The sequence below is a fragment of the Lactuca saligna genome, chromosome 4 (assembly GCF_052625555.1).
Source record: "Lactuca saligna cultivar CGN05327 chromosome 4, ASM5262555v1, whole genome shotgun sequence".
Classification (NCBI taxonomy): Eukaryota; Viridiplantae; Streptophyta; class Magnoliopsida; order Asterales; family Asteraceae; genus Lactuca; species Lactuca saligna.
In genome coordinates this window covers 259916787-259942575 of record NC_136420.1, presented here as the reverse complement: position 1 = coordinate 259942575, position 25789 = coordinate 259916787, and the positions used below count along the sequence as shown (strand labels likewise).

The following is a 25789-nucleotide window of genomic DNA, read 5'->3' as shown; positions in this document are numbered from 1 at the left end:
AAGTCTTATGAAGATTTCTACCCTTATGAAATGCACCAAGATTTGATGGAAAGATACCATCAAAGTGCACGACAAGAGAGGTACGAAGTCATCTGCTCCATGATAACAACCATGATGAAGGACGGAGAGTCCGTCACGAGCCACATGCAGAAAATGCAAAGGTATGTGGATCGTTTGCTGAAGCTCAATGTGAACTTCCCTGAGGAGCTTGCAATAGATATCATTTTGCACTCCTTACCATCGTGCTATGATCAATTCCGCATGACATATCACATGAACAAGGAAGAGGTCACCCTCAGCAAACTTCAGGGACTTCTCAAGACCGCAGAAACAGGTCTTAAGGGGAAGTCGGTTGCTATCACTCCTACTCCAGACTCAACTCCGGTCTTGGCAATCGGGCAAAGTCGAGGGAGGAAGAGAAAGAGATCTTCAAAGGGTACCAAGGCTCGGACCCTTGATGGCTCTTCTTCAAGTGGAACCAAGAAAGGTTTCATTACTCCTTCTTCTGATCCAAAAGAGGCTGAATGCTTCTATTGCCATGAAAAAGCTCATTGGAAGCGGAACTGCCCAAAGTACCAGCAAGATGTGAAGGATGGGAAAGTCAAACCCAACCATGCAGGTATTTACACTATCATTTCTAATAACTCACCCCATTCGAAATCTTGGGTCCTTGATACAGGTTGCGGTATTCATATTTGTTGTGACTTGCAGGGACTAGGAAGAAGTAAGAATGTGGAGCAAGGAAGAATAAACTTAATCATGGGGAATAGGAAAGTTACACCTGTCACCAAGATTGGAGTTTATACTTTATCGCTAAGTAGTGGGTTAAATTTAGATTTGAATAAATGTTGTTATTCGCCAGAAATGGCAAGAAATATTATTTCCTTTCATGCATTGTACAAACAAGGTTTCACCTTTTCGTTTGATAATGAAGTTGGTTCGATTAATGCTTTCTTTAATAATGTACTTTATTTTAAAGCATTACCTTGTGATGGTGTGTATGAAGCTGTATCTATTGTAGATAACTTAGGAAATAATGTTTTGTGTATTGATTCTACTAATAATAACTTGGATAAAAGCATCATTATGGCATTGTCGTCTTGGACATATAAGCAAGAAACGCATAGGCCAACTCCAAAAGGATGGAGTCTTGGAGTCGTTTGACCTAAAGTCAAATGATAGTTGCGAATCATGCTTACTTGGAAAAATGACAAAGTCACCCTTCACAGGCTCATGTGAAAGGGGTGAAGGTTTGTTGGACCTTATACACACGGATGTGTGTGGACCATTCAAACATGCCACAAGGGATGCTAATCGTTATTATTTGACTTTTACCGATGATTACAGTAGATATGGATATGTCTACTTAATCAAGCATAAGTCAGAGACTTTCGAGAAGTTTAAGGAATTTAAACACGAAGTCGAGAATCAATTGGGCAGGAACATTAAGATGCTTCGATCCGATCGAGGTGGTGAGTATCTTAGTTCAGAATTCCTCGACTATCTAAAGGAATGTGGGATTGTCTCACAATTGACACCTCCCAGGACACCGCAGTTGAATGGTGTGGCTGAGAGGCGTAATCGAACCTTGTTGGACATGGTTCGTTCCATGATGAGTCGAGCTTCGCTACCAATCTCATTCTGGGGGTATGCCTTAGACAGCCGCCCATATCCTTAATCTAGTCCCTACAAAGAAAGTTGCCAAAACTCCTCACGAGATGTGGACTGGTAAAGTACCTAAACTAGACCACATCAAGATTTGGGGCTGCGAGGCTTTCGTGAGACGCGAGACTCATGATAAGCTCGAACCCCGAAGCGAGAGGTGTATTTTCATCGGCTACCCACAGCAATCCTTTGGTTACCTCTTCTACAGACCTAGTGACAATGTGGTCTTTGTAGCAAGAAGAGGAGTCTTTCGAGAAAGAGAGTTTATAAGCCAAGGAGACAGTGGGAGGCAAGTTGATCTTGAAGAAATTCAAGAGTCAAGTGGTGAAGGAACTTCAAACTCTAGCCCTCAACTTGATGAGGAAACTCCTGTTGAGCCAATTGACGAATCTGTACCTCTGAGGCATTCCACGAGAGTTAGGAGTGCACCTGAGCATTACTATGGATTCCATATTACTGCAGAAGGTGAGACACTTATTAGTGATGAGACACTAGTAAGTCAAGATGACCCTAACAGCTACGAGGAAGCCATGGCAGGCCCCGAGTCTGCTAAATGGAAAGAGGCTATGGATAGCGAGATACAATCCATGTATGACAATCAAGTTTGGAACTTGGTTGAGAATGTACCAGGTCGAAAGACTGTAGGGTGCAAATGGGTCTTCAAGAAGAAGACCGACATGGATGGTAAAGTACACACTTATAAGGCTAGACTGGTTGCAAAGGGCTTCTCTCAAATTCCTGGAGTGGATTATGATGAGACCTTTTCTCCGGTAGCCAAGATTAAGTCTATTCGGGTTCTGTTAGCCATAGCCGCATTTCATGACTATGAAATTTGGCAAATGGATGTCAAAACCGCTTTCCTTAATGGGAAGTTGGCTGAAGATGTTTACATGAGTCAGCCAGAGGGTTTTTTCAGCAACGAGTACCCTAATAGAGTGTGTAAGCTTGAGAAATCCATTTATGGATTAAAGCAAGCACCTCGCAGATGGAATCTTTGCTTTGATGAAAAGGTCAAGGAATTTGGCTTTTCTAGGAGTGAAGATGAATCTTGTGTATATGTCAAGGCTAGTGGGAGTATAGTTAGCTTTTTGGTATTGTATGTGGATGACATACTACTCATAGGAAACGACATTCCAACCTTGCAGGAAGTAAAGTCCTGGCTTGGAAAGTGTTTCGCTATGAAGAACCTTGGTGAAGCTGCCTATATTTTGGGGATAAGAATCTTGAGAGATCGGAGTAAAAGACTAATTGGACTTAGTCAAAGTACCTACTTGGAGAAGATTCTGAAGAGATTCAGAATGCAAGACTCCAAGAAAGGAGAGTTGCCCATCCAGAGTAGCGCCAAGTTGAGTAAGACACAAAGCCCTAGCACTGAGGCTGAGATAGCAGAAATGAGTCGAATACCTTATGCTTCGGCTGTAGGTTCGATCATGTATGCTATGACGTGTACTCGACCTGATGTAGCCTTTGCCTTGAGCATGGTTAGCAGGTTTCAGGGGAACCCTGGCAAGGCACACTGGATTGCGGTAAAGAATATTCTCAAGTACCTACGAAGGACTAAGGACTGGGTCCTTACCCTCGGTGGGAGTGATGACTTGAGAGTTATAGGGTATAGTGATGCTAGCTTCCAGACTGATAGGGATAACTTCCGCTCTCAGTCGGGCTGGGTCTTTACTCTAAATGGAGGAGCAATTTCTTGGAAGAGTTCCAAGCAAGAGACAGTGGCAAATTCTACTTGTGAATCAGAGTATATTGCAGCTAGCGAAGCGGCAAAGGAGGCGTTATGGCTGAGGAACTTCATTGGAGACCTTGGAGTTGTACCAGCTATTAAAGAGCCGATGGAAATTTTCTGTGATAGTGAAAGTGCTGTTGCCTTAGCCAAGGAACCAAGGGATCACGGGAGATCCAGACACATCGACAGAAAATACCATTTCATCAGACATCGGATCGAAGAAGGACTCCTCGTGGCAAAGAGGGTATCATCAGATGAGAATCCGGCAGATCCCCTCACGAAGGGACTGACTCGGGTTAAGCATCTCCAGCATGCTCGGAGCATAGGGCTGAAGGATGATATTAGATTTAGTAGTTAGATAATCTCGAAATTTGTAAAGTGTAATTGACATTTGATGATGAATAAAAGTGTTTTATTTATGAGTAAAGTGTTGCTATCTCTTGTCGATCGTTTACTATATTTCTTTTGCATGTTTTGACTTCCAGAATAATTTTGTTTGGTATAACATATTATTCAAACCTCCACAGTCGGTCATATGTCGGAAGTAGGTATGAATCAAGACTGTCATGTTTGGTTGTAGAGGTCTGGGACAAGGCTACAACAATCATGAGTGCTCATAAGTTCTGAGCATTGGACTCAACCCACGCTCACTGGAATCACTTCATGGAATTCTATCTCGAGTGATCGTGAGACGGTAATATCATATAAGTCTTTAAACCTAGAGATATGATTTGTTACTTACAAGTTGGTTAGGCATTGATTGTACGAAAAACGCATTGGTAACTCGATGTTATAAAATCGTGCTCTTATGTGTAATTCAATGAGTAGTAGAACAAACATATGAGTCGAAGTTTATCTGTTCCTTTTTGGATTAGAAGCTGATATCTGGGCCCTTCGATGATTTTGTTTTGACCTATGTACCGGGCCCGGTCAGAACTAAATTGATGTGTTCAATAAAGTTCTTTGTCAAATAAATCGGAAATCGGGAAACAAATGTTGGACAATAAGTAAGACATTGTTCCATGTATTTGTCCGACTGATGTCTAGAACAGAGGATTATATGATCACTTATCTTAAATGGCGTACCATCATCTTCTCAAGTTTCGAGAAACCTTGTAAAGAGCTACGATTGCCGATCGGTTCCTGAAGTCATACTTGCAGTAAGAGTTACTAGACTTATCCAAGTGGGAGACTGTTGGATAAGGTGTCTAAGTCCATAACTATTTCTGGTATGTACTTGACCCGACCCGGCATGGTCCATTTGGGTTGCATGGCACCATGCAATTGGATAGACTAAATGAGAGAAATAACGCTTGGAGATTATTAATATATTATAAGTTCTAATATATTAATAATATTATTTGATTAGTTTGATCAAGAATTAATTTAGAATTAATTAAGTGATCAAAAGATAACTAATTAAATGTATGGGTTGATTAAGTAAATCATCCATATCTTGTATAGTGGGCTAAAAGGCTCCATGGATCATCAAGTTGGGTTCCACCCATAGGATGCTCCATGGGTGCTCCATGGGAGTTACAAACCCATGGGTCATGGAAATGAAGAGTCATGACACATTAGGGTTTAACCCTAGATGTGTCAACACTATATAAGAAACATAATCTCCACCAAAATCGGTTGCAACAAAGAAACAAGAGGGCTTGGCCGATTTTGAAGAAGTGAGTATTCTCTCATAAGTTCTTCCAAGAGCATTTGGTGTTGTGTGAAGCATTTGAGGCATCACACTTGGGGTGCTAGGCTCACAAGGTTTCAAGGAACACAAGCAACAACAAGGTAAGTTATTCTATCTATACTTTATGTTAAAATTGTTCCCCATGTATGCTAGATAGGAATATAACCTTGGAAATCAACTTTGCATGACAAATTAGACAAACATAGATCCAAGGTTATTAGGGTTGCATGTACACTTAGAAAGTGTTAGAATGCTCAAAACCCATCAATTTGGACATGGTTTTGCTGGGAAATGAGTTAGGTAGTGCCTTGAGGTGACTAGGAATAGTGGGGAGTACAATAGTTGGTCAAAGGAATAGGCATGGGGTGGTTGTTTGTGCCAATTATTATGGAAAGATCCACACTCCCCCTCAAGATCTCATTTAATAGATTTTATTCTTAAATAATTATTTCCATAAAAATATATTTAAATTATGAATATTTAGGGTCTTATATGTTAAAATATGATTTTTGGAGAAAGTCCCACGTTCAAATAATTAAAAACAGGCTTAACACGGAGTCGTGGTCGAAAACCGGGCGAAAAAGTGGAAATTTCGGAATTTTGGGTGAGGTCTCGGCCTCAGCAGCCAAGAATCGAACAGCAGGTGTGGATCCGGGGGAGGAGGTTGCGGTCCGAGGGTCCTGATGTGGGCGTGGCTACGGCTCGCTGCTGCGGCTCGCACGTTGTGGTTCCAGCCCAAGAGGGTCCGACCTCTAAGAGGCTTCGGCCCTAGGGGAGGTTCCGGGTCCTTTGGGGTATTTTACCCATTCTAACCTCGTTTTAAGTGATTTTTGACTCGGTTAAGGGTCGTAATGACCCGAATGACTTCAAAAAGTGATTTTTGAAGTGTTGGGGAGCTTAGATCTGTTGCTATTTCATCAAGGGAGTCTTCTTGAGGTAATTTTCAGAGCCAAACTTCGTGTTTTGTGTTGATGTGCCAAATCTAGGGTTTCTTCTTGCATTTCTTGGTTTGAATAAGAAGTATGAGAGGTCCCATGGAGATATGGAACCTAGATCTGGACTTTAGCAGGTCCAGGAGACCCCTTATGACAAGCTTTATGTCCATTCTTTTGAGTTAGAAGCTAAACTTGCCATATTAGAGGTTGTTTCTTCAAAATAAGCCTTGTATGCATTGCATGGCAACCAAGACTGAGACTTTACGTGACAAATAAGCTTGGGAAGGCCAGATCTATGTATGTATGGAACGGATCTGACCGTAAAAGCCAGTTTTAGCTGGTGCATGGCATGGACTCGCCGAGTCTGAAGAACAGACTTGACGAGTCGCTTGAAGATTGTCCTTGAGACCATCCTGTGTGTAGTCCGGACCGAGTTGTGGGCGACTCAGTGAGTCGCAGAGAGTTGGAAAGGTTTTGACAGGTGGACCGAGTCAGGTTGGGACTCACCGAGTTGACCTTCGACTCGGCTAGTTGAGTCGCGGTGGCCCTGTGATTCAGGCCCAGGGGGAACTCGTCGAGTCGGGGGAGTACTCGACGAGTCAAAGGGGAATAACCCTGATAGTTGATTAAAATGCGTAGACTCGCCGAGTCACTAGTGTGCACTCGCCGAGTCCGGTCCAAATTGATTAAAGACAATTGACCAAGTTAACCTGTGTTGACTTGATAAGGATGGCCCACCTTTGTGGTACAAGTAATAATTATAGATTTATAATATCATAGGAGGATTGCAGCTCGAGGGTTCGAGCCCGAGTGATTTCAGGATTTACGATTAGCGACTTCGCGAGGCATTCGAGGTGAGTCTTCTCACTATACTGTACCCGGAAGGGTTTTGACTGTGTGACCGGAAGGTCGAATATGATATGAAATATATGCCTTATGTGTGTTAAGTTATTTGTTATATGTGTCATGTATGATATGTTTGATCCGGGCCGGAAGGCAACATGATATGGGTCGGAAGGCGTGGTCATATGGACTGTAAGGGTTGACGTGGGTAGGACCGGAAGGTTTACCCAGTCGGGACGGAAGTCCCCTGAGACACATGGACCGGAAGGTCAAGGCCTAGAAAGGCGTATGTGCGTATGTTGTACTTTGGGAACTCACTAAGCTTTATTCTTACAGTTGTTGCATTATGTGTTTCAGGTACTAGTGAGGACCGTGGGAAGGCGCCAGCGTGACCGTACACACACTCGGGGAAACTATCCTGTTATCTTTTGTTATGTAATCGGTTGTGACTACATTGTTACTTTGGAATCTAAACTTATTACTCATGTTTTGATGGTTGTAAAAATGAAAATTTTTGGTTGGAAATTTTATGACGTTACAAGTTGGTATCAGAGCCTTGGTTTGAGGGATTCGGGTACACCTTCGGGCGTAACTGAACTCAAACCGGGGATTTGAGAAATTTTTTTAAAAAAAAATAATAAAAAAATAAATAAGTAATAAATTTTTGATAAGTGAGACGACCAAAGAAGAAAAAGTGTGTACGGTCAGCCAGCGCCCGAACGGTAAAAATCCCCAAAATACCCTTATTATATGTGTTACGATATATGATATGATATGATACGCATGCTAGTAAACTAGGTATACATATTAGGACTAGAGTGGCCTGATTTTGTGATGCCTTAGTCTAGGGAAACCTGCTTCTATGAGGTGCTCGAGAGCGAGTGGGTAACTAGAGTATGACAAGAATAGAGTACTCATGATTCGGGGTTTGGGGAGGAGGACTTGGGGTGAATACCGACTCGGTGTAATTGGTATTATTGGGCCCGTACTACCAAGGACACCGGGTCAGTGGGCAGCCCAAGTAAGAATCCCTGAGTATCGGAGACTGAGTAGGACTGCGTTATCGAGTGCGATTCTGCCCGATAGAGTCTCTGATATTTTTATGTTGTATTTCAGAGACATCATGGTTGGACCACGACACAGACCTGGTACGAGTGGAGTGACTGACGAGGAGCTTCGTCAGATGATTCATGAGGAGGTATCTGCAGCGATCTGGGCCGAGATTCCGGAGATGTTTGGGTCTATTAAGACCACGCTGATGGAGACATTTGATGAGCGGTACGCCGTGTTGACTGAGGCTGCCGCCGCTGCAGCTACCGCAGCTGTGGCCGCTGCCAGACCACAGGGAGGTGACTCGTTGCTGTTCCGGGAGTTCAGCAACACGAAACCACTAGAGTTTGACGGGACGCAGGATCCGATTGCTGCGATGAGGTGGATTGCTAATATCGAGGGATGCTTCTATACTTGTTCATGTCCGAAGCATCTGAGGGTGCGGTTCGCCTTGAACCAGCTCCGCCTGGGAGCAAAGGATTGGTGGAAGTTCGTGACGGCGAACTTCACTCTTGCGGAGGTTTCAGCCATGACTTGGGAGAGATTTACTGCTATGTTCAGAGACGAGTATGTTCCCCCGGTGGAGAGGGAACGGTTGGTTTAGGAGTTCTTGACCCTCGAGCAGGGTAATGATTCGGTTACAGTGATCACGCGGAAGTTTCATGAGAGGGCGATGTTCTGCCCCGAGCAGGTGTCCACGGAGCAGGCTCGGATGAGCCGGTATTTGGGAGTGCTGAGGAGAGACATCCGGGAGTTCGTATCGAACTCGTCATATCAGACTTTTGCTGAGCTTCAGGCGAATGCCAGGAATCGTGAGATCGAGTTGGAGACCCAGGCCAGGGAGGAGGTCGAGTCTCAACGGGTGGATCGGCGGCCGGCTCAGTCGCAGCCGGCAGCCAAGCGGACCAAGTCTGCTGATTTGAGATCCAGAGGACAGAAGAGCTGCACTTGTGGGAAGTGCGGCAAGGGTCACGAGGGGGCATGTCGATCGGGTGCTTGCTACAAGTGTGGCAAGGAGGGGCACATTGCGAGGGATTGCCCCAAGGGATTTATGGTTTGCTTCCATTGCAACCAGACTGGCCATCAGAAGGCTGAGTGCCCCCAGCTTCGCCAGGGATCTTCGCCTGCTGCCAGGGTTCCTGAGGTTCAGCCAGTGAAGACCGAGGCTCCGAAGGCTCGTGGGAGAGCTTTCCAGTTGACTGCGGAGGAGGTCCGCGCGGCACCTGATGTTGTGGCCGATATGTATTCTTTCATGTATTTACATTTATGCTGAGATATTATGCTTATATTACTATCTGCGTAGGTACTTTTCTTGTGAATCATGTGCCTGCTTTGGTATTGTTCGACTCAGGTGCGAGTCGGTCCTTTGTTTCGTTGGCTTTTAGCCAGCACATCGATACCGATCGGGAGACGATGAGTCGTCCCCTGCGAGTTGCTATAGCGAATGAGAGAGCGGTATACGCCACCGAGGTGATTCGAGGATGCGTGCTCGAGATTTTTGGGGTCGAGTTTCCTATAGACTTGGTCCCTATAGCTATGGGGGATGTTTGTCTTATCGTGGGCATGGATTGGTTGAGCAAGTTTGGAGCAGTCATTGACTGCGAGAGACAGCTGGTGATGATTCGAGACCCTAGTGGGGGAGTGCTCACGGTTTATGGCGAGGGGACCCGGTGTGGGTCGGCGTTTTGTTCGGCGGCCAGGGCAAGGCAGAGTTTGCAGCAGGGCTGTGATGGATTCATAGCCTATGTGATGGATACTCGTGTGACCGCGGAGAGGCCCAATTCAATTGATGACATTCCGGTTGTATGCGAGTTTTTGGATGTATTCCCCGAGGAGTTACCAGGTGTGCCTCCGGAGAGGCAAGTGGAGTTTCGTATCGATTTGGTTCCGGGAGCGGCACCCATCGCCAAGGCGCCTTACCGCCTCGCTCCACCGGAAATGCAGGAATTATCCTCGCAGCTTCAGGAGCTGTTGGGAAAGGGATTCATTCGACCGAGTAGTTCGCCTTGGGGAGCGCCGATTTTGTTCGTCAAGAAGAAGGATGGTTCACATCGGATGTGTATCGATTATCGGGAGTTGAACAAGTTGACGGTTAAGAACCGATACCCGTTACCTAGGATCGACGATCTGTTCGATCAGTTGCAGGGGGCATCTTGGTTTTCCAAGATTGACTTGAGGTCGGGATATCATCAGATGAGGGTTCGCGAGGAGGATATCCAAAAGACTGCTTACAGGACTCGTTATGGACATTATGAGTTTGTGGTGATGCCTTTTGGGCTCACCAATGCCCTGGCCGCATTCATGGATCTCATGAACCGGGTGTGCCGACCGATGCTGGATCGGTCGGTGATCGTATTCATCGATGATATCTTGGTGTATTCGAGGACTAGGGACCAACATGAGGAACATTTGCGGGAGATTCTTCGGGTTTTGAGATCAGAGAGACTGTATGCCAAGTTCTCCAAGTGTGATTTCTGGTTACGAGAGGTCCAGTTCCTCGGGCATCTTGTGAACCAGAAGGGGATATTGGTCGATCCGGCCAAGATTGAGGCGGTGTTGAGGTGGGAGGTGCCGAGATCGCCCACCGAGATCAGGAGTTTTCTGGGTTTGGCTGGATATTACCGCAGATTTATCAAGGATTTCTCCAAGATCGTTGTGCCACTTACTAGGATGACCCGGAAGGGTGTTACATTTTTATGGGGACCGGAGCAGCAGTCTTCATTTGAGACGCTTCGTCAGAAATTGTGCGAGGCTCCAGTGCTTGCACTCCCGGAAGGGTTGGAGGATTTTGTGGTATACTGTGATGCATCTATATCGGGTTTGGGGGCTGTACTTATGCAGAGGGGTCATGTGATAGCTTACGCTTCGAGGCAGTTGAAGCCTCATGAGTCGAGATATCCCACGCACGACCTGGAATTGGGGGTGGTGGTGTTTGCCCTCAAGATCTGGCGACACTATTTGTACGGGGTTCGGTGTACGATTTACACGGACCATAAGAGCTTGAAATACTTGATGGATCAGCCAAATCTGAATATGCGACAGAGGAGGTGGTTGGATGTGGTGAAGGATTACGATTGTGAGATCCTGTACCACCCGGGCAAGGCTAATGTGGTAGCCGACGCATTGAGCCGTAGGGCGGATAGCGCCCCGATCCGAGATATTTGTATGAGGTTGACGGTTTTGACCCCGATTCTGGATATTATTCGAGGGGCTCAGTTGGAGGCTGCGAAGCCAGAACACCAGAAGAAGGAACGGGTTGTAGGTTAGGTATCAGGATTTGTTACGGATGGTAGAGGGCTTATGACTTTTCAGGGATGGATTTGGGTGCCGTTTGTGGGAGGTGCGCGCACTATTTTGATGGAGGAAGCACATCGATCGAAATTCTCGATTCATCCTGGTGCTACGAAAATGTATTTGGATCTCAAGAAGGAGTACTGGTGGCCATGTATGAAAAGGGATGTCGCTTGGTTCGTCGAGAGGTGCTTGACTTGTCGGCAGGTCAAGGCCGAACACCAGCGACCGCACGGTAAGCTGCAACCGCTAGAGATTCCCGAATGGAAGTGGGAACAAATCTCTATGGATTTCATCACCAAGTTACCGTGAATGGCGAGAGGATTCGATGCGATTTGTGTGATCGTGGATCGGCTGACAAAGAGCGCTCATTTTCTAGCCATTAGCGAGAGCTCTTCTGCGGAGAAGTTGGCTGAGTTATATGTGAGGGAAGTAGTATCTCGGCACGGGGTGCCGATCTCGATTATTTCGGACCGCGACGTGCGTTTCACTTCCAGGTTCTGGAAGAAATTCCATGAAGAGTTGGGTACTAGGTTACATTTCAGTACGGCATATCATCCTCAGACAGACGGTTAGAGTGAGCGGACAATTCAGACACTCGAGGACATGCTTCGGGCATGTGTGTTGGACTTCGGAGGGATCTGGGACACCTATCTACCGTTAGCAGAGTTCTCGTATAACAACAGCCATCATTCGAGCATTGGTATGCCGCCCTTTGAGCTGTTGTATGGGCGGAGGTGTCGCATCCCCATCTGTTGGGGTGAGGTGGGACAGCAGGTTATGGGTAGCACGGAGATCGTACTTCAGACGATCGAGCAAATTCAGATGGTCAGGCAAAGGTTGTTGACCGCTTAGAGCCGACAGAAGAGTTATGCAGACAGGCGATGGTCCGAGCTTAAGTTCCAAGTTGGTGATCTCGTACTCCTGAAGGTCTCTCCTTGGAAAGGAGTGATTCGGTTCAGGGAGAGGGGCAAGTTGGGGCCCCGATATATTGGTCATTTCCGTGTGATCGCAAGGGTGGGCCGGGTAGCCTACCGTTTAGACTTGCCAGCAGAGTTAGGACAGATTCACGATACTTTCCATGTGTCGCAACTGAGGAAATGTATAGCCGACGAATCAGCGGTGGTTCCGTTAGGGGATATTCAGGTGGATGCAAGCCTGAATTATGCTGAAAGACCTGTAGCCATCAAAGATCGGAAGATCAAGGTTTTGAGAAACAAGGAGGTACCCCTGGTATTGGTTCAGTGGCAGCATCGGAAGGGATCAGAGATGACCTGGGAGCCGGAACGTGAGATGCGGGAGCAGCATCCGGAGCTTTTTTCCTAGCGGGACTTCGAGGGCGAAGTCTTATTTTAGTGGGGGAGAATTGTAACCGCCCGGATCCCCAGGTATCTTCATTTCATATATTTTTGTCATTCTGTGAGGGGACTCGGCGAGTTGGAGGTCGAACTCGCCGAGTCGGGTCGCGGTTTTGGGCGGGGGTTCGCGTCTGGACTCGGCGAGTCCAAGGGATGGACTCGACGAGTCCGTGCTGTTTAATGAAACCCTAATTTCCCGGTCCTAAGCCCTATTTAAAGGACCTTATGGCCCTCATTTGCGGCCACCTTGAACCCTAAGAGCCTCCATACGTCTGTAAGCCCTTGTGAGTGTGTTTGAAGGCCATTGTTCATCATTTTGTGTGATATTGCAAGGAAAGGAGGGAGAGGAGCAAGCTTGAAGTGTTGGGGAGCTTAGATCTGTTGCTATTTCATCAAGGGAGTCTTCTTGAGGTAATTTTCAGAGCCAAACTTCGTGTTTTGTGTTGATGTGCCAAATCTAGGGTTTCTTCTTGCATTTCTTGGCTTGAATAAGAAGTATGAGAGGTCCCATGGAGATATGGAACCTAGATCTGGACTTTAGCAGGTCCAGGAGACCCCTTATGACAAGCTTTATGTCCATTCTTTTGAGTTAGAAGCTAAACTTGCCATATTAGAGGTTGTTTCTTCAAAATAAGCCTTGTATGCATTGCATGGCAACCAAGACTGAGACTTTACGTGACAAATAAGCTTGGGAAGGCCAGATCTATGTATGTATGGAACGGATCTGACCGTAAAAGCCAGTTTTAGCTGGTGCATGGCATGGACTCGCCGAGTCTGAAGAACAGACTCGACGAGTCGCTTGAAGATTGTCCTTGAGACCATCCTGTGTGTAGTCCGGACCGAGTTGTGGGCGACTCAGTGAGTCGCAGAGAGTTGGAAAGGTTTTGATAGGTGGACCGAGTCAGGTTGGGACTCGCCGAGTTGACCTTCGACTCGGCGAGTTGAGTCGCGGTGGCCCTGTGATTCAGGCCCAGGGGAACTCGTCGAGTCGGGGGAGTACTCAACGAGTCAAAGGGGAATAACCCTGATAGTTGATTAAAATGCGTAGACTCGCCGAGTCATTAGTGTGCACTCGCCGAGTCCGGTCCAAATTGATTAAAGACGATTGACCAAGTTAACCTGTGTTGACTTGATAAGGATGGCCCACCTTTGTGGTACAAGTAATAATTATAGATTTATAATATCATAGGAGGATTGCAGCTCGAGGGTTCGAGCCCGAGTGATTTCAGGATTTACGATTAGCGACTTAGCGAGGCATTCGAGGTGAGTCTTCTCACTATACTGTACCCGGAAGGGTTTTGACTGTGTGACCGGAAGGTCGAATATGATATGAAATATATGCCTTATGTGTGTTAAGTTATTTGTTATATGTGTCATGTATGATATGTTTGATCCGGGCCGGAAGGCAACATGATATGGGCCGGAAGGCGTGGTTATTTGGACTGTAAGGGTTGATGTGGGTAGGACCGGAAGGTTTACCCAGTCGGGACGGAAGTCCCCTGAGACACATGGACCGGAAGGTCAAGGCCTGGAAAGGCGTATGTGCGTATGTTGTACTTTGGGAACTCACTAAGCTTTATGCTTACAGTTGTTGCATTATGTGTTTCAGGTACTAGTGAGGACCGTGGGAAGGCGCCAGCGTGACCGTACACACACTCGGGGAAACTATCCTGTTATCTTTTGTTATGTAATCGGTTGTGACTACATTGTTACTTTGGAATCTAAACTTATTACTCATGTTTTGATGGTTGTAAAAATGAAAATTTTTGGTTAGAAATTTTATGACGTTACACAAGGGCTAATTGAGTCATCCGGTTTGACTTGTTGACTTTGACTTGACCCGAAATTGACTATTGTCACATATGGCCTTGAGTGGCGTATGTGTTGTATGTGGTATTTTGGGGAACTCACTAAGCATTTATACTTACCGTGTTATGTGATATGTGTTTTAGGTACTAGCGAGGATCACGGGAAGGTGCCGGCATGATTTGTACACACTGATGAAGATTTATGATGTGTGTGTGTGTGTGTGTATATATATACATATATATATATATATACACACACACACACACACACATACATACATACATACTAGGCGAATGCCCGCACATTACGCCGTGGAATAATTATGTTGTTTAATATTGTTATATATATTATGGCAAAATAAATAGTTAACATTATTTTAAGCATATGATTAATTGAGAAATTATGATTAAAAAAATAAGATGCTAACATAATGCAATTAACAAAACTATTACATTATAATTGATATGATCTAATCTATTTAGAATAGGTTGTACATAAGGGTAAATAGTATGTATATTTTTTCATTTACAAATAATTTATACTAATAAATAAAAAAAATTATTATTAGTTTAAAATTGTAAATGTAATGTTTATGTACACATTAGTATTATTAGATAATAAATAATGCAAAATTATTATTAGTTTAAAATTTTGTTGAATTACATTTGTTGAAAATTATTGAAATAGGATTAAAGAACTTACATATTGCCCGCAATGTTTGGTAATTTAAGACATATAGTTTTGTCTTTTTTTTTTTCTCAAGTTTCTCATTCATTTTACAGGTTTTAAATCTTCTTTCGTTATTGGAGTTTCAGATTCTTAAAGAATTGTGGGTAGACCTCCTGTTCTTGCATTCTTTAGTAAGATTGGAAAAAATATAGTTCTGGAAGCATATCTAAAATGCAAAGGTTTTGTTATTCTATCGGTTGATGATCGGAAAACTTAGATTCATTTTTGGGGTATAGTATATGCTTTAGTTTATCTCGAGTCCATATTATCCCATTACACATGCCATATATTCATAATCCATTTAGAGTATTCGAAATTGTACAAACTATAGGAGTGGAAGTTATGAAATGAATGATGTAAACGGATTTAATTACCATGCAGCAGGAGCAAATTAAAGAAGTGGAAGGTATGAAAAGAATGATATAAAATGATTTAGTTACCGTGCAGGAAAAGGTTTTGTTTCATCATTCTTGTCAAATTTTCATTTGAAAACGTATTTGTAAGTACATAGGAGAAAAATCAATCATTCATTCATGTCATGCTTTAAATTCACTATCCATAGTTTCATTCGTAGCTTCAAAATTTTAGTTATATAAAGTGTGATGTGTTATTAATTACTTTGAAGTTGAAAATGTATGGAGGTTTAATGTGCATGAGGTTCTTAGAAATTTTTGTGGGGTTTCAAATGCATGAGATGATTGGAAAAAAAATTCTCATTTATAAGTATAATATGATATAGATTATCAACCACTGTTTATGATGTAACATAATTTAATTTATAACTTTATGTTATTTTTAATTATTATTATAATTTAATTTAAAAATAACTTAATTGAGTTTTAGTTATTATAAAAAAATATTTTTGAACATCTTTTAGTTAATTCGACTTTTAGATTTAAGATTTTTATATTTATCGTATCTAATATTTTCCTTTTAAATATTTTAAAAAGTATATGTTGAATTTTTAAAACTTTATTTGATATTTTAGTTTAGGTTTTAATTTTTACACTATATTTTTAAGTTTATTTAATATATTAATTTGGGTTATGTATTTTACACTTTATTGAAGTCAACAAAATTAGTATATCACATTGATAACTCAAGATGTATTTCTTTTGTCATCATGTTTATAAGTAACAACATATTTAAGTTAATAAATTAAGTAAATTATATGAAATATAAATAGTTGGGAGTTTCAAATTGATATGGTGAAATGAAAAATATTTCATTTATACTATATATATATATATATATATATATATATATATATATATATATATATATATATATATATATATATATATATATATATATATATATATATATATATATATATATATATATACACACAACAAGTTAGCGACACTTTATGATCATGGTTCCTTGAATATGATAAAACTTTCATTTTAAACCATTAACCTTGGCCAAAATGTCTCATTTATTGATTACTAAGTTCACGGTTTATGATTTCACACTTTAGCACCCCAAAAACCCATATAAAGGTCATGAAAAGTTCTTACAAAAAAGGAAAGTAACATATCAGAAGCCTAACCAAGCTAACGTATATATATAGAGTTCAGCTATTTGGATACTTATTATTTTCTTAAAGGACCCTTATTAATTATTTTAATAATTACTTTAACTTTTTTCTTAAAATAAGCTAATCATTACAAAATAATTATCTTTTTATTAATTATCATTGCATAATATTAGACCCTCATAATTATTTTATATTTTACTTTAAATAAAACGAATCATTACATAATAAAATGGCTCAATATAAAGATTTGTGTATAGAAAAAAAAATATTATTTTTATTAAAAAGTATTAAAATAACCATATATATTTTTTCAAATATATAAAATAAAATATTTTAAACAAAAAAAAATTTAATTTATTTTTGGTTTTTTAATGCAATTTATTAAAATCATTTTTATACGTAAGCATAATAATAAGTGACTTCAAATATGATATAATAATAATACTTAGTTTTCATTTAAATATTTAATATCATTTTATTTTTATTTTTTGGTTTATATAAATATTAAAATATATAGAAAACGTTGATATGTTTGCATTATTATTTGATTATAAAAAAGTAAAATATATAATAAATAAAAAGTTTATAGTAATTAAATGATAAGTACGAGTTTCAAAAAAAATTAACTTTTAGTAATCATAAAAGCTATTGATATCATAAATGCACGGAATTTTATGTCTAAAAGATCATTAATGAGGGGTCCTTTAAGAAAATCTGGGATCCAATTAGTAGGACCCTATATATATATATATATATATATATATATATATATATATATATATATATATATATATATATATATGTATATATATATCCCCACTATGTGTGTGTGTTGGCTCTTACGGACTCTCACCTTCATGCTCTCTTTATCTTTCCCCACTTTCCTTTTGGTCAGAACGTCGAACTGTGGAGGAAAGAGATGGATACTTTCTTTCCTCTCTGGTGGACGATTGTGCTTCCTTCTCTCACTCATACACAAAAACACACATTGTTAGTTTTTTCTATAAGTTTTAATAACTAATAAGTGAAATGGGTAGGATTAATAAATAATACTAAAAATGTAAAGGGGTAGGATTTAGAAAAACATAAATAATTTAACAAAAAATCAATAATATAAATGTAAGATGAGATAAAAAAAAAATAGATAAAAAAATCTATCAGGTAATCATCAATTTGTTATTTCGATTTTTTAAAAGCAAATTAAACTTGTTTATTTGAAGTTTTGTTTTCCACATCCTTAATTCATGTTGTGTCCATGGACCCTTGCGGATGAGTCCCACCCCATTTACTATAAAAAGTTATTCAAAAAGTTGTTTTTACTAAAAGTCGGTGTTTTTGGCAACTATTTTTACATTAAATACTTCAATTCATATTTTTTACTGAAAAAAAAAAGCAAAAATACTTTAAATTTTCAGGATTTATACTTTTTTTTGTTGATAATGAACTCCTTTTAGATTTCGTTCTCGATCCACAACGGTGTGTTGCGCACCTTAGCAAGCAACATTTATTCACTTCGTAGATAAAATAAATATGATGCAAGTGGAACACAAGATCATTAAAATGAAATGATCGAATATATATATATATATATATATATATATATATATATATATATATATATATATATATATATATATATATATATATATATATATATATTTGAAGACCACTTGCTTGACGTTGACTAAAACCATTAAAGCCTTCATCTTCAATATATTTAAGCACATCAGTAACAGATGAAAACAAACCAACCAAACGCGATAGAGTTTTGTAATGAGAATTACAATGCGTATCTCCGGCTCTAGTAAGAGAAAGTTCTTGGTTTAATCTACTTCCGGTTTCAGTTTCACCACGGCCGATAGATTCTTCTAGTTTATCTTTTTGACTTTCACGCAACATATATGTTCGTTTACAAGAAGCACACACAACCTTCATTAGAACAGCTATCATATCAAAAAAGACTCCAATGTCGTGATGTTTTTTTGCAACCGCGACAATAACTAGCTAAAGTTGGCGAGCAAAGCAATGAACATAATATGCATAGTTATTTTCTTTCATGATTAAAGATTTTAGACCATTAAAGTTCCCACTCATATTGCTTGCTCCATCATAACATTGACCCCTGACCTTCGTTAAACTTAATCCATATTCAGAAAATAAAAAGTCAATAGCAGATTTTAAAGATAACGCAGATGTCTCTTTCACATGAACTAGACCAATAAACATTTTCTTAACAATCCCACATGTAACATATTGCAAAACTACCGTCATTTGTTTCTTTTTTGATTTATCGATGGACTCGTCAACTAATAAAGTAAAAACATTATCACCAATTTCTTCAAACATTGATTTAAGTACTTCTTGTGAAAAACAATGAGCAATATCTTTTTGAATACATGGAGCCACCATTTGAGTGTCCCCGGAGCATTTTGTAATGTAACTTTAAATACACTCTCATTTTCATCCTGAATTAAATTATATACTTCTAAGAAATTTCCTCTTAAAAGAGAAATTCCAGACTCATCGTGACCACGAAAAGGTAATGCGCATTTCAATAAACATCCACAAGCATCAATTGAAGCATTTAATTGAATTTGATATTCACTTTTAGCAACCTCATTTTGCTTATGAAGAGGTGTAGCAATTGATTGATTTTGTCTCATTAAGTCTCCACATTTTTTAAGTGCAATATATAATGGGAACTATTAACAGTTTCCTCCTCATGAGTGTCTTTCCGGTTTATTCCAACTAGTAAAGCCTTTTGTCACAAAAGCATCACCCCCGCCCCTTTTATTTTGTTCATCTTTAAATAAATAACAACACAAACAGAAAGGCTTCATCTGCTCTTGAACGATACTCTAACCAATCACCGTATTCATCATACCTTGCTGGATTAAAACGTCTTCCCCTATTTCCAAACATTCTTACACGGTATTTCTTAAGACGCGGTTGACAAGGTCCTTTAATCAAATATTTTTATCTTATATTTTCTCTTTGATTAGGGTGATAATCTGAAGAAAAAAAAAAAATCTTATCAATCGGATAAAACTAGGTTGCGGAATTTGAGTTGAAGATGGTCCTGATGTGGATGTTCTACTGTAAAATCTTTCAATTGCACATGTTATTGGGTTAAACAAAAAAAAACATTAAACAATGTTAGATAGAATTACCAAAACCGTTAAATATTAAATAAAGCCAACCAAGCCAAACTAACAAATCCATACCACAAATTAAACACAATTAGAAAACACCATTAAACAAAACACTTAAAGAGAACACCATTAAACAAAATAGTTAAAGAAAATTAATTTTTTCCATCTCTGTTAAGCTTAGTTCGTTTCCCCTATCCCAAATAACCATCGAAAGCAAACCAAGCCAAACTAACAAATCCATGGCACAAATTAATATTTTAAGAGTGTTAAAGCAAAATAAAATATGTTTACAAACCAAACATCCCAAATCGGAATTCATAAACCATTCAAATCGGTTCATCAAATCAAACCCATTTTGGAAAATCAATCTAAATAAAGGGAATAAACTTACAACAATGGTGGCGAGTGAAATCAGAAGATGGTGGTCTGTTTGCGCGCTATGGTAGATGGTGTTGGTCAGCTGGTAGTGAGCAAGTCTGTCACTGCGTTGGCAGTGTTGCAGCGGTGTTGTGTAGCAGTGATAAGTTCTGACGATTGTAGTCGGTGCCGACGATTATGGAGTACTAAATTTAGGTAGTTGCGGAGTGTTAAATTGCATCACTTACTCGGTGCATTTGGTGACTCAGTGCATTTGTTATGTTAGGTCAAAACCCTAAAGAAATAAGTGAAAAATCATGAGTGAAAAATCAGAAGAGAGAGAAGTGAGGATGAGTGGGAGTAGTGGCGACCAATCTATTTTGAGTGGGGACCAGTAGATTTTTTTAATATGTATTTCTATTGGGGTCCATTTTTAAGTGAGGGTCATGCACCCCCCCCCCCCCCCCCCCCCCCTTTCCCATACATTGAATACCACTTGCATTTTATGTTGAAAATTTTGGGGATCATAAACATATTGTCACAAGCTCTACAAAGAAATGAACAAGATATTGTGAATGCTATAAGTTTGGTGAAATCAACCACTGCAACATTAGAAAAGATGAGAAATGATGGGTTTGATGCACTTATATTGGATATCACTTCTTTTTGTGAGAATAATAACATTCAAATGGTGAACATGAAGGAAATTTATGTTAATCCAAGAGCCCGAAGACAGTACACCGATTTTTTTTTTCCAACATGGTTTTGGATGTACAAATTCAAGAGTTCGGTATTTTATAACAGGTTTGAATCCACATGATTCATTTTGTGACTTTGACCTATCAATGTTACGGAAGTTGATTGATTTCTGTCCACATGATTTTAGCTTTAAAGATAGGTTGAATATTCTAATGAACTTTCGGTTTACCCCACTCTTATGCAACAAGATGAAAGATTTGCTACTTTGAAGAGTATTTCTGACCTTGCTAAAGTGATGGTGGAAAGCAATATGCATCTTAACTTTCCTTTGGTTTACCGGTTATTGAAGTTTTCATTGTGTTTGCCGGTTGCAACCGCAACGGTGGAGAGATGTTTTTCGGCGATGAAGCTTGTCAAGTCAGATTTGCGGAATCGGATTTCGGATGAATTTTTAAATGATTGTGTAATTTGCATGCTTGAAAGAGAATGATTTTCCAAGGTTACCAATGAAAGTATTATCAAACGTTTCTTAGCTATGTCTCATCGTAGATTTTAATTGTAAAATGACATTAAGTTGAATGTTTTAATTTTATTCTACTTTTAAGTATTTATTATTATTATTAATTTACATAGTCAACGGTCAACTATGCACCCCACTTGACTTCCAGACTAGATCGGTCTTGTTAGGTAGTTGAATTAAAAGAAAGTTATTGTGACAAAAACAATCCGTATGAATTTATGGCTGCCACAACCAGAAGCATGTTCAAGCAAAAGTTGTTGCAAGAAGCTTCATATTTTATTTCAACTAGATGGAGCAACAAACATCACTAGTATTTGATTCGATTCAATGGGTATACGGTTTTTGACAGAATGTTTAAAACAAATAATTGCAAGATTCTAGAATGTCAAAACTTAATGCGGAACACCGAACACCTCAAAACCAAACCTTCTCTGCAAGTAGATCACCTGAAAAATCATGAAACAACTTTTTTATCGTCATTGTCATTGTCACCATCATCAGAGTCGGCCCCTAGACCATCAAAGAACACTTCAAGGTACCATGGACATTTCTCATTCCCCTCCCCACTAGTAGCATTGGCTCGCCATTTTTGATCAGCTATCATCTCCGGTGATAATCCCCATTTTTGCATCTCTTCATCGGAATGGTAAACAGCCAAGCTGTATTCGCCCTTGTCTCCCAACTGCAGTATGCGAAACTCACAGTTGTTTAGATTGTTCAAGTGCTCAAACTGTTCGACTGTCCACTTGAACCATTTCATGAGAAACACACGTGAAGCTAACCCATGTGACACGATTATGAGGTTTAGATCAGTAGATGGATCATGGTTAAGCCTGTTCATGTCTATATCACGCCATAAAGATTCCAGAAAACCTGCATAGTTTGATGCGTGTTATAACAAGATATAACTGCGATTTTTCTACCATCGAAAGATGATATTTTTAGATTATATATGATGACACTAACGAAACCCTTGAAGATTTTGAGTGTCAACAGTTAGTTTTTTTTCAATGTAGATTGTAATACGAAGATATGATGGCATCTTATAGTTATACGTGATTATTATAAAGATCGTTATGGAAATATAACATGATCTGAAGAAGAATGATCAGATTACTTACTCGAAACACGATCGTAGACATCGGCAGCGGATTCACCTTCAGGCATTCGATAGAAGAATCTACCAAATCTCTCTCTTGTTTCTTTAATAATCTTCATCCGCTCAGTAATCTGAAAATTCCCAAAATCCTGTTCTCTGATTCTACATTCCTCTCTAACGCCGATCACACTCTTCTTAGGAAACGATCTTCCAATCTCACGTAGACTCGATCGGGATCGTGCATAAGGTGATACGTAAAAGTAAACCTTCCAATTATTGGTGGAGCCGGAGTCAGAGACTACACTTCGGATCTGGCTTCCGGCGAGCTTTGCCTGTTCCATTCCTTGTTTTGTAAGTGGGATCTTGTAATCGGGGGTGGTGGAATAGGCGGAGCCATCGATATTACCTTCACTCTCGCCATGGCGGACTAATATTATTCTCTTTGGAAGAAATTTGATTTGATCTGTCACTCCAGGTTTCGTCATTCTTCAATCTCAACAATCAAAACTTTTATGATGAAATTAACGTTGAAGCGAATGATATCATTCGATGATTCGATTATGCCAAATGTGAAATCATAGTAAATCCATGTTATTTTACGCCTAAAGGTAAGAAATAATAATGTTTTTATCGACATATCGTAGTGTCTCACATTATTTTTTGTGGTATTAATTGCATTTGTTTTTTTTTTTTAACATGCAAATAGATAGATAGAGGATAACGCGACCCGATGGATCAGGAATGTCTGGCGGACCACCAAGAGGGGCACCAATCACAACCAAGGGGAACGAAGAATCGAACCCACGCCAATCCAAGGAAAATCCTCCAAATGTGCTTAGCCAAGAATCGAACTCTTGACCTCACCCACTGAGGCCTATAACCCATGATGCATCACAACCAGCTAGGCTGGTGATCACATGCAATCAAGGTTCTAAATAATGTAAGGCGTGACTTGGCGGCAATGTCAAGCCTTAAGGTTTTCCGAGCCTTGGCGAGCCACGTCGTTTGTAAGGCGTGACTTAAGGCGGAAATTTTATACATGATTCATATTTTTATATGTATTTTTAACTATTATTTATTTTTATACACATATATAAGTCAATGCGGCGTTTTGATAAAGTTTGGCGGCACATACAAGCCTTGGCGTATCATAACGGAGCCGTAGCAAGCTTTTTAGAACCTTGCATGCAATTGCATTTGTTTTAATATGGAAATAATCCCTTTGTATTGCATGCAATCAATATATAAAACAATAATTTTCAAAATAGACCTTATACTCTAAACATTTAGAACTAATGAATAAAATCACTATATAATATACTTTAACACACCTCTTCGGCTTGAGTGGGAGGTTGTCAAAGGATTAAACTATTTTAAAATCCAAAAATAAATGCGTATGAAGGACATTTGTAAATATATTTGCAAACTGATGAGCAAATGAAACATTTAAGCATGTATATGTCTAATCACAAATCGTTATTTAACAAAATGTAAATCGATTTTCATATATTTGGTTCTTTGGTGTTGAAAGAGGTTACACTACAAATAAAATAACATATAGTAACACATATTTTTAGTGGCATATTAAAATAACATATAGTAACATATATTTTTAGTGGCATATGGTTAATGTGCCACTATATTATTGTTTTTAGTGACACTTATTATATGCCAATAAAAAATTAATATATTTAATCACATTTAATTTTTTTTATCACTAAATTTCATAGTTATTAGTGGTATAATGATTTGATATATCACAAAAAAAATTTATTTTAAAGATACCGTATAAATAATTCTTATAATAACTAAAAATTTTAATTATAATATTAACAATTTATTTTATATTTCTCATTTAAATCCGGTATTACATATTTATTGAAATTTATTATGTTAATACTTTTAAATTTTGATTTTGTTGTTTTATTATTTTGAAAACTAAAATTGATTTATATTTGGGATTAATTTATAATATTTCCATTAATTTATCTATTTTCTTGTTTGAAAAATGGATTCTAATATAATAATTTGGGTTAGATAACCATTATCATCACAACGTTATTTGGAGATACGAAAGTCAAAAAAATACATGTACAGCAACCAAATCCCACTCTCTCACCCCTGACGAATGATTTGAACGTACTATCACCACCCTCTCTTCGTCGACGGACCATCACCCTGTCATCGGCCTGTGGGTCGCTGCTTCTACGATCGTCGTTGCTTCATCGATAGCCGCCACTTCCTCGATCGTCACCTCTGCATCCGTTGCATCCTCAATCGTCGTCGCTTCCTCGATCGCCGCCACTTCCTCGATCGCCATCGCTTCCTTGATAGCCGTCACTTCCTCGATCGTCGCCGCTACATCGTGAAACTCACGGTTAGGTATTTTTGCTGCTCAAATAAGCGTATTTACAAATTTCATTTTTTGGTAAATTTGAAGTTGTATACTTTTCGATTTGTTGCAAAATCATTGCCCAAACTGCTAGGGTTTATCGATTTTATGAGAGGCTGCCACTAGTACCTTTAAAAGTCTAATAGTTTTCGATTATTAGAACTGGTGATTGCATTTTGACTTTCTCAGGTTAAAAAATATATAAACTATAATCCATGTACTCCATAAAAACATATCACATAACCTCTGCTAATATCCCAACATCAATTGACTTTTGTAGAGACGGTTAAAATTAAAATTCAACTAAGTGCAAGAATGAGTAAAGTTTGTGCTCAAATAATTCAAGTTTATTGGTGAACTTGTCCATCAATTGAGCAACACAGCATCAAACCCTTTCTCCACCTCAATCTTCTATTTCCAGTGACTAGCCTTGATTTCAGTCCTCTGCTCTTTCCAGTGACTAGCCTTGATTTCAGTCCTCTCCTCTTTCCAATGACTAGCCTTGATTTCATCAGCCTCTCCCTCTCTTCCTCAAATTCCTCCATTACCTCAAGCTTCTCATCCCTATCTTTTCATGCACATTATAACATTACATACTTTTTCTTTTTCTACTTTGATAAAACAACCCAAGCAAAGAAACAAAAATACACAAGTATGTTAATACCTCTTATGAGGATCAACCACAGAATAAGATTTGTCAACTTTTATGTGCTCTTCCTTCTGGAGCTTATCAAACATTCCTTCTTTTAATGTTTAAGAATGTCACATGGAAATAACTAGACATGTAGGACACATTTCTAACATATGTACATTAAAATAGTATCCTTGTGGGTGGAGCCCGGTCAAAAACTGGTCAATGATGATATAACTGTCTGCCAGAGTGGTGAAATCCCAAGGTGAAAAGTTGGGTAAACTCTTCCCGGAA

At 39.5% G+C, this 25789-nt stretch overlaps 3 protein-coding genes across 3 annotated transcripts; 1 reads left to right on the top strand and 2 right to left on the bottom strand.

Moving 5' to 3' along the window:
• Nucleotides 1-18007: 18007 nt before the first annotated feature.
• On the bottom strand, nt 18008-19054 carry LOC145040609 (uncharacterized). The gene is made up of 3 exons (XM_078988517.1): nt 18677-19054; nt 18337-18574; nt 18008-18024 (listed from the first exon to the last, which is right to left on the bottom strand). Exons 1-3 carry the CDS (start codon nt 19052-19054, stop codon nt 18008-18010), a joined length of 633 nt encoding a protein of 210 aa, XP_078844643.1.
• A 1182-nt stretch (nt 19055-20236) lies between these two features.
• On the top strand, nt 20237-21343 carry LOC145040608 (uncharacterized). Its single transcript, XM_078988515.1, has 3 exons — nt 20237-20333; nt 20700-20944; nt 21053-21343. The coding sequence occupies exons 1-3, from the start codon at nt 20237-20239 to the stop codon at nt 21341-21343; spliced, it is 633 nt and encodes a 210-aa protein (XP_078844641.1).
• A 355-nt stretch (nt 21344-21698) lies between these two features.
• LOC145039103 (phosphoglycerate mutase-like protein AT74) lies at nt 21699-23063 on the bottom strand. Its single transcript, XM_078987229.1, has 2 exons — nt 22495-23063; nt 21699-22246 (listed from the first exon to the last, which is right to left on the bottom strand). Exons 1-2 carry the CDS (start codon nt 22955-22957, stop codon nt 21828-21830), a joined length of 882 nt encoding a protein of 293 aa, XP_078843355.1. The 5' UTR covers nt 22958-23063; the 3' UTR covers nt 21699-21827.
• Between the last annotated feature and the right edge of the window lie 2726 nt (nt 23064-25789).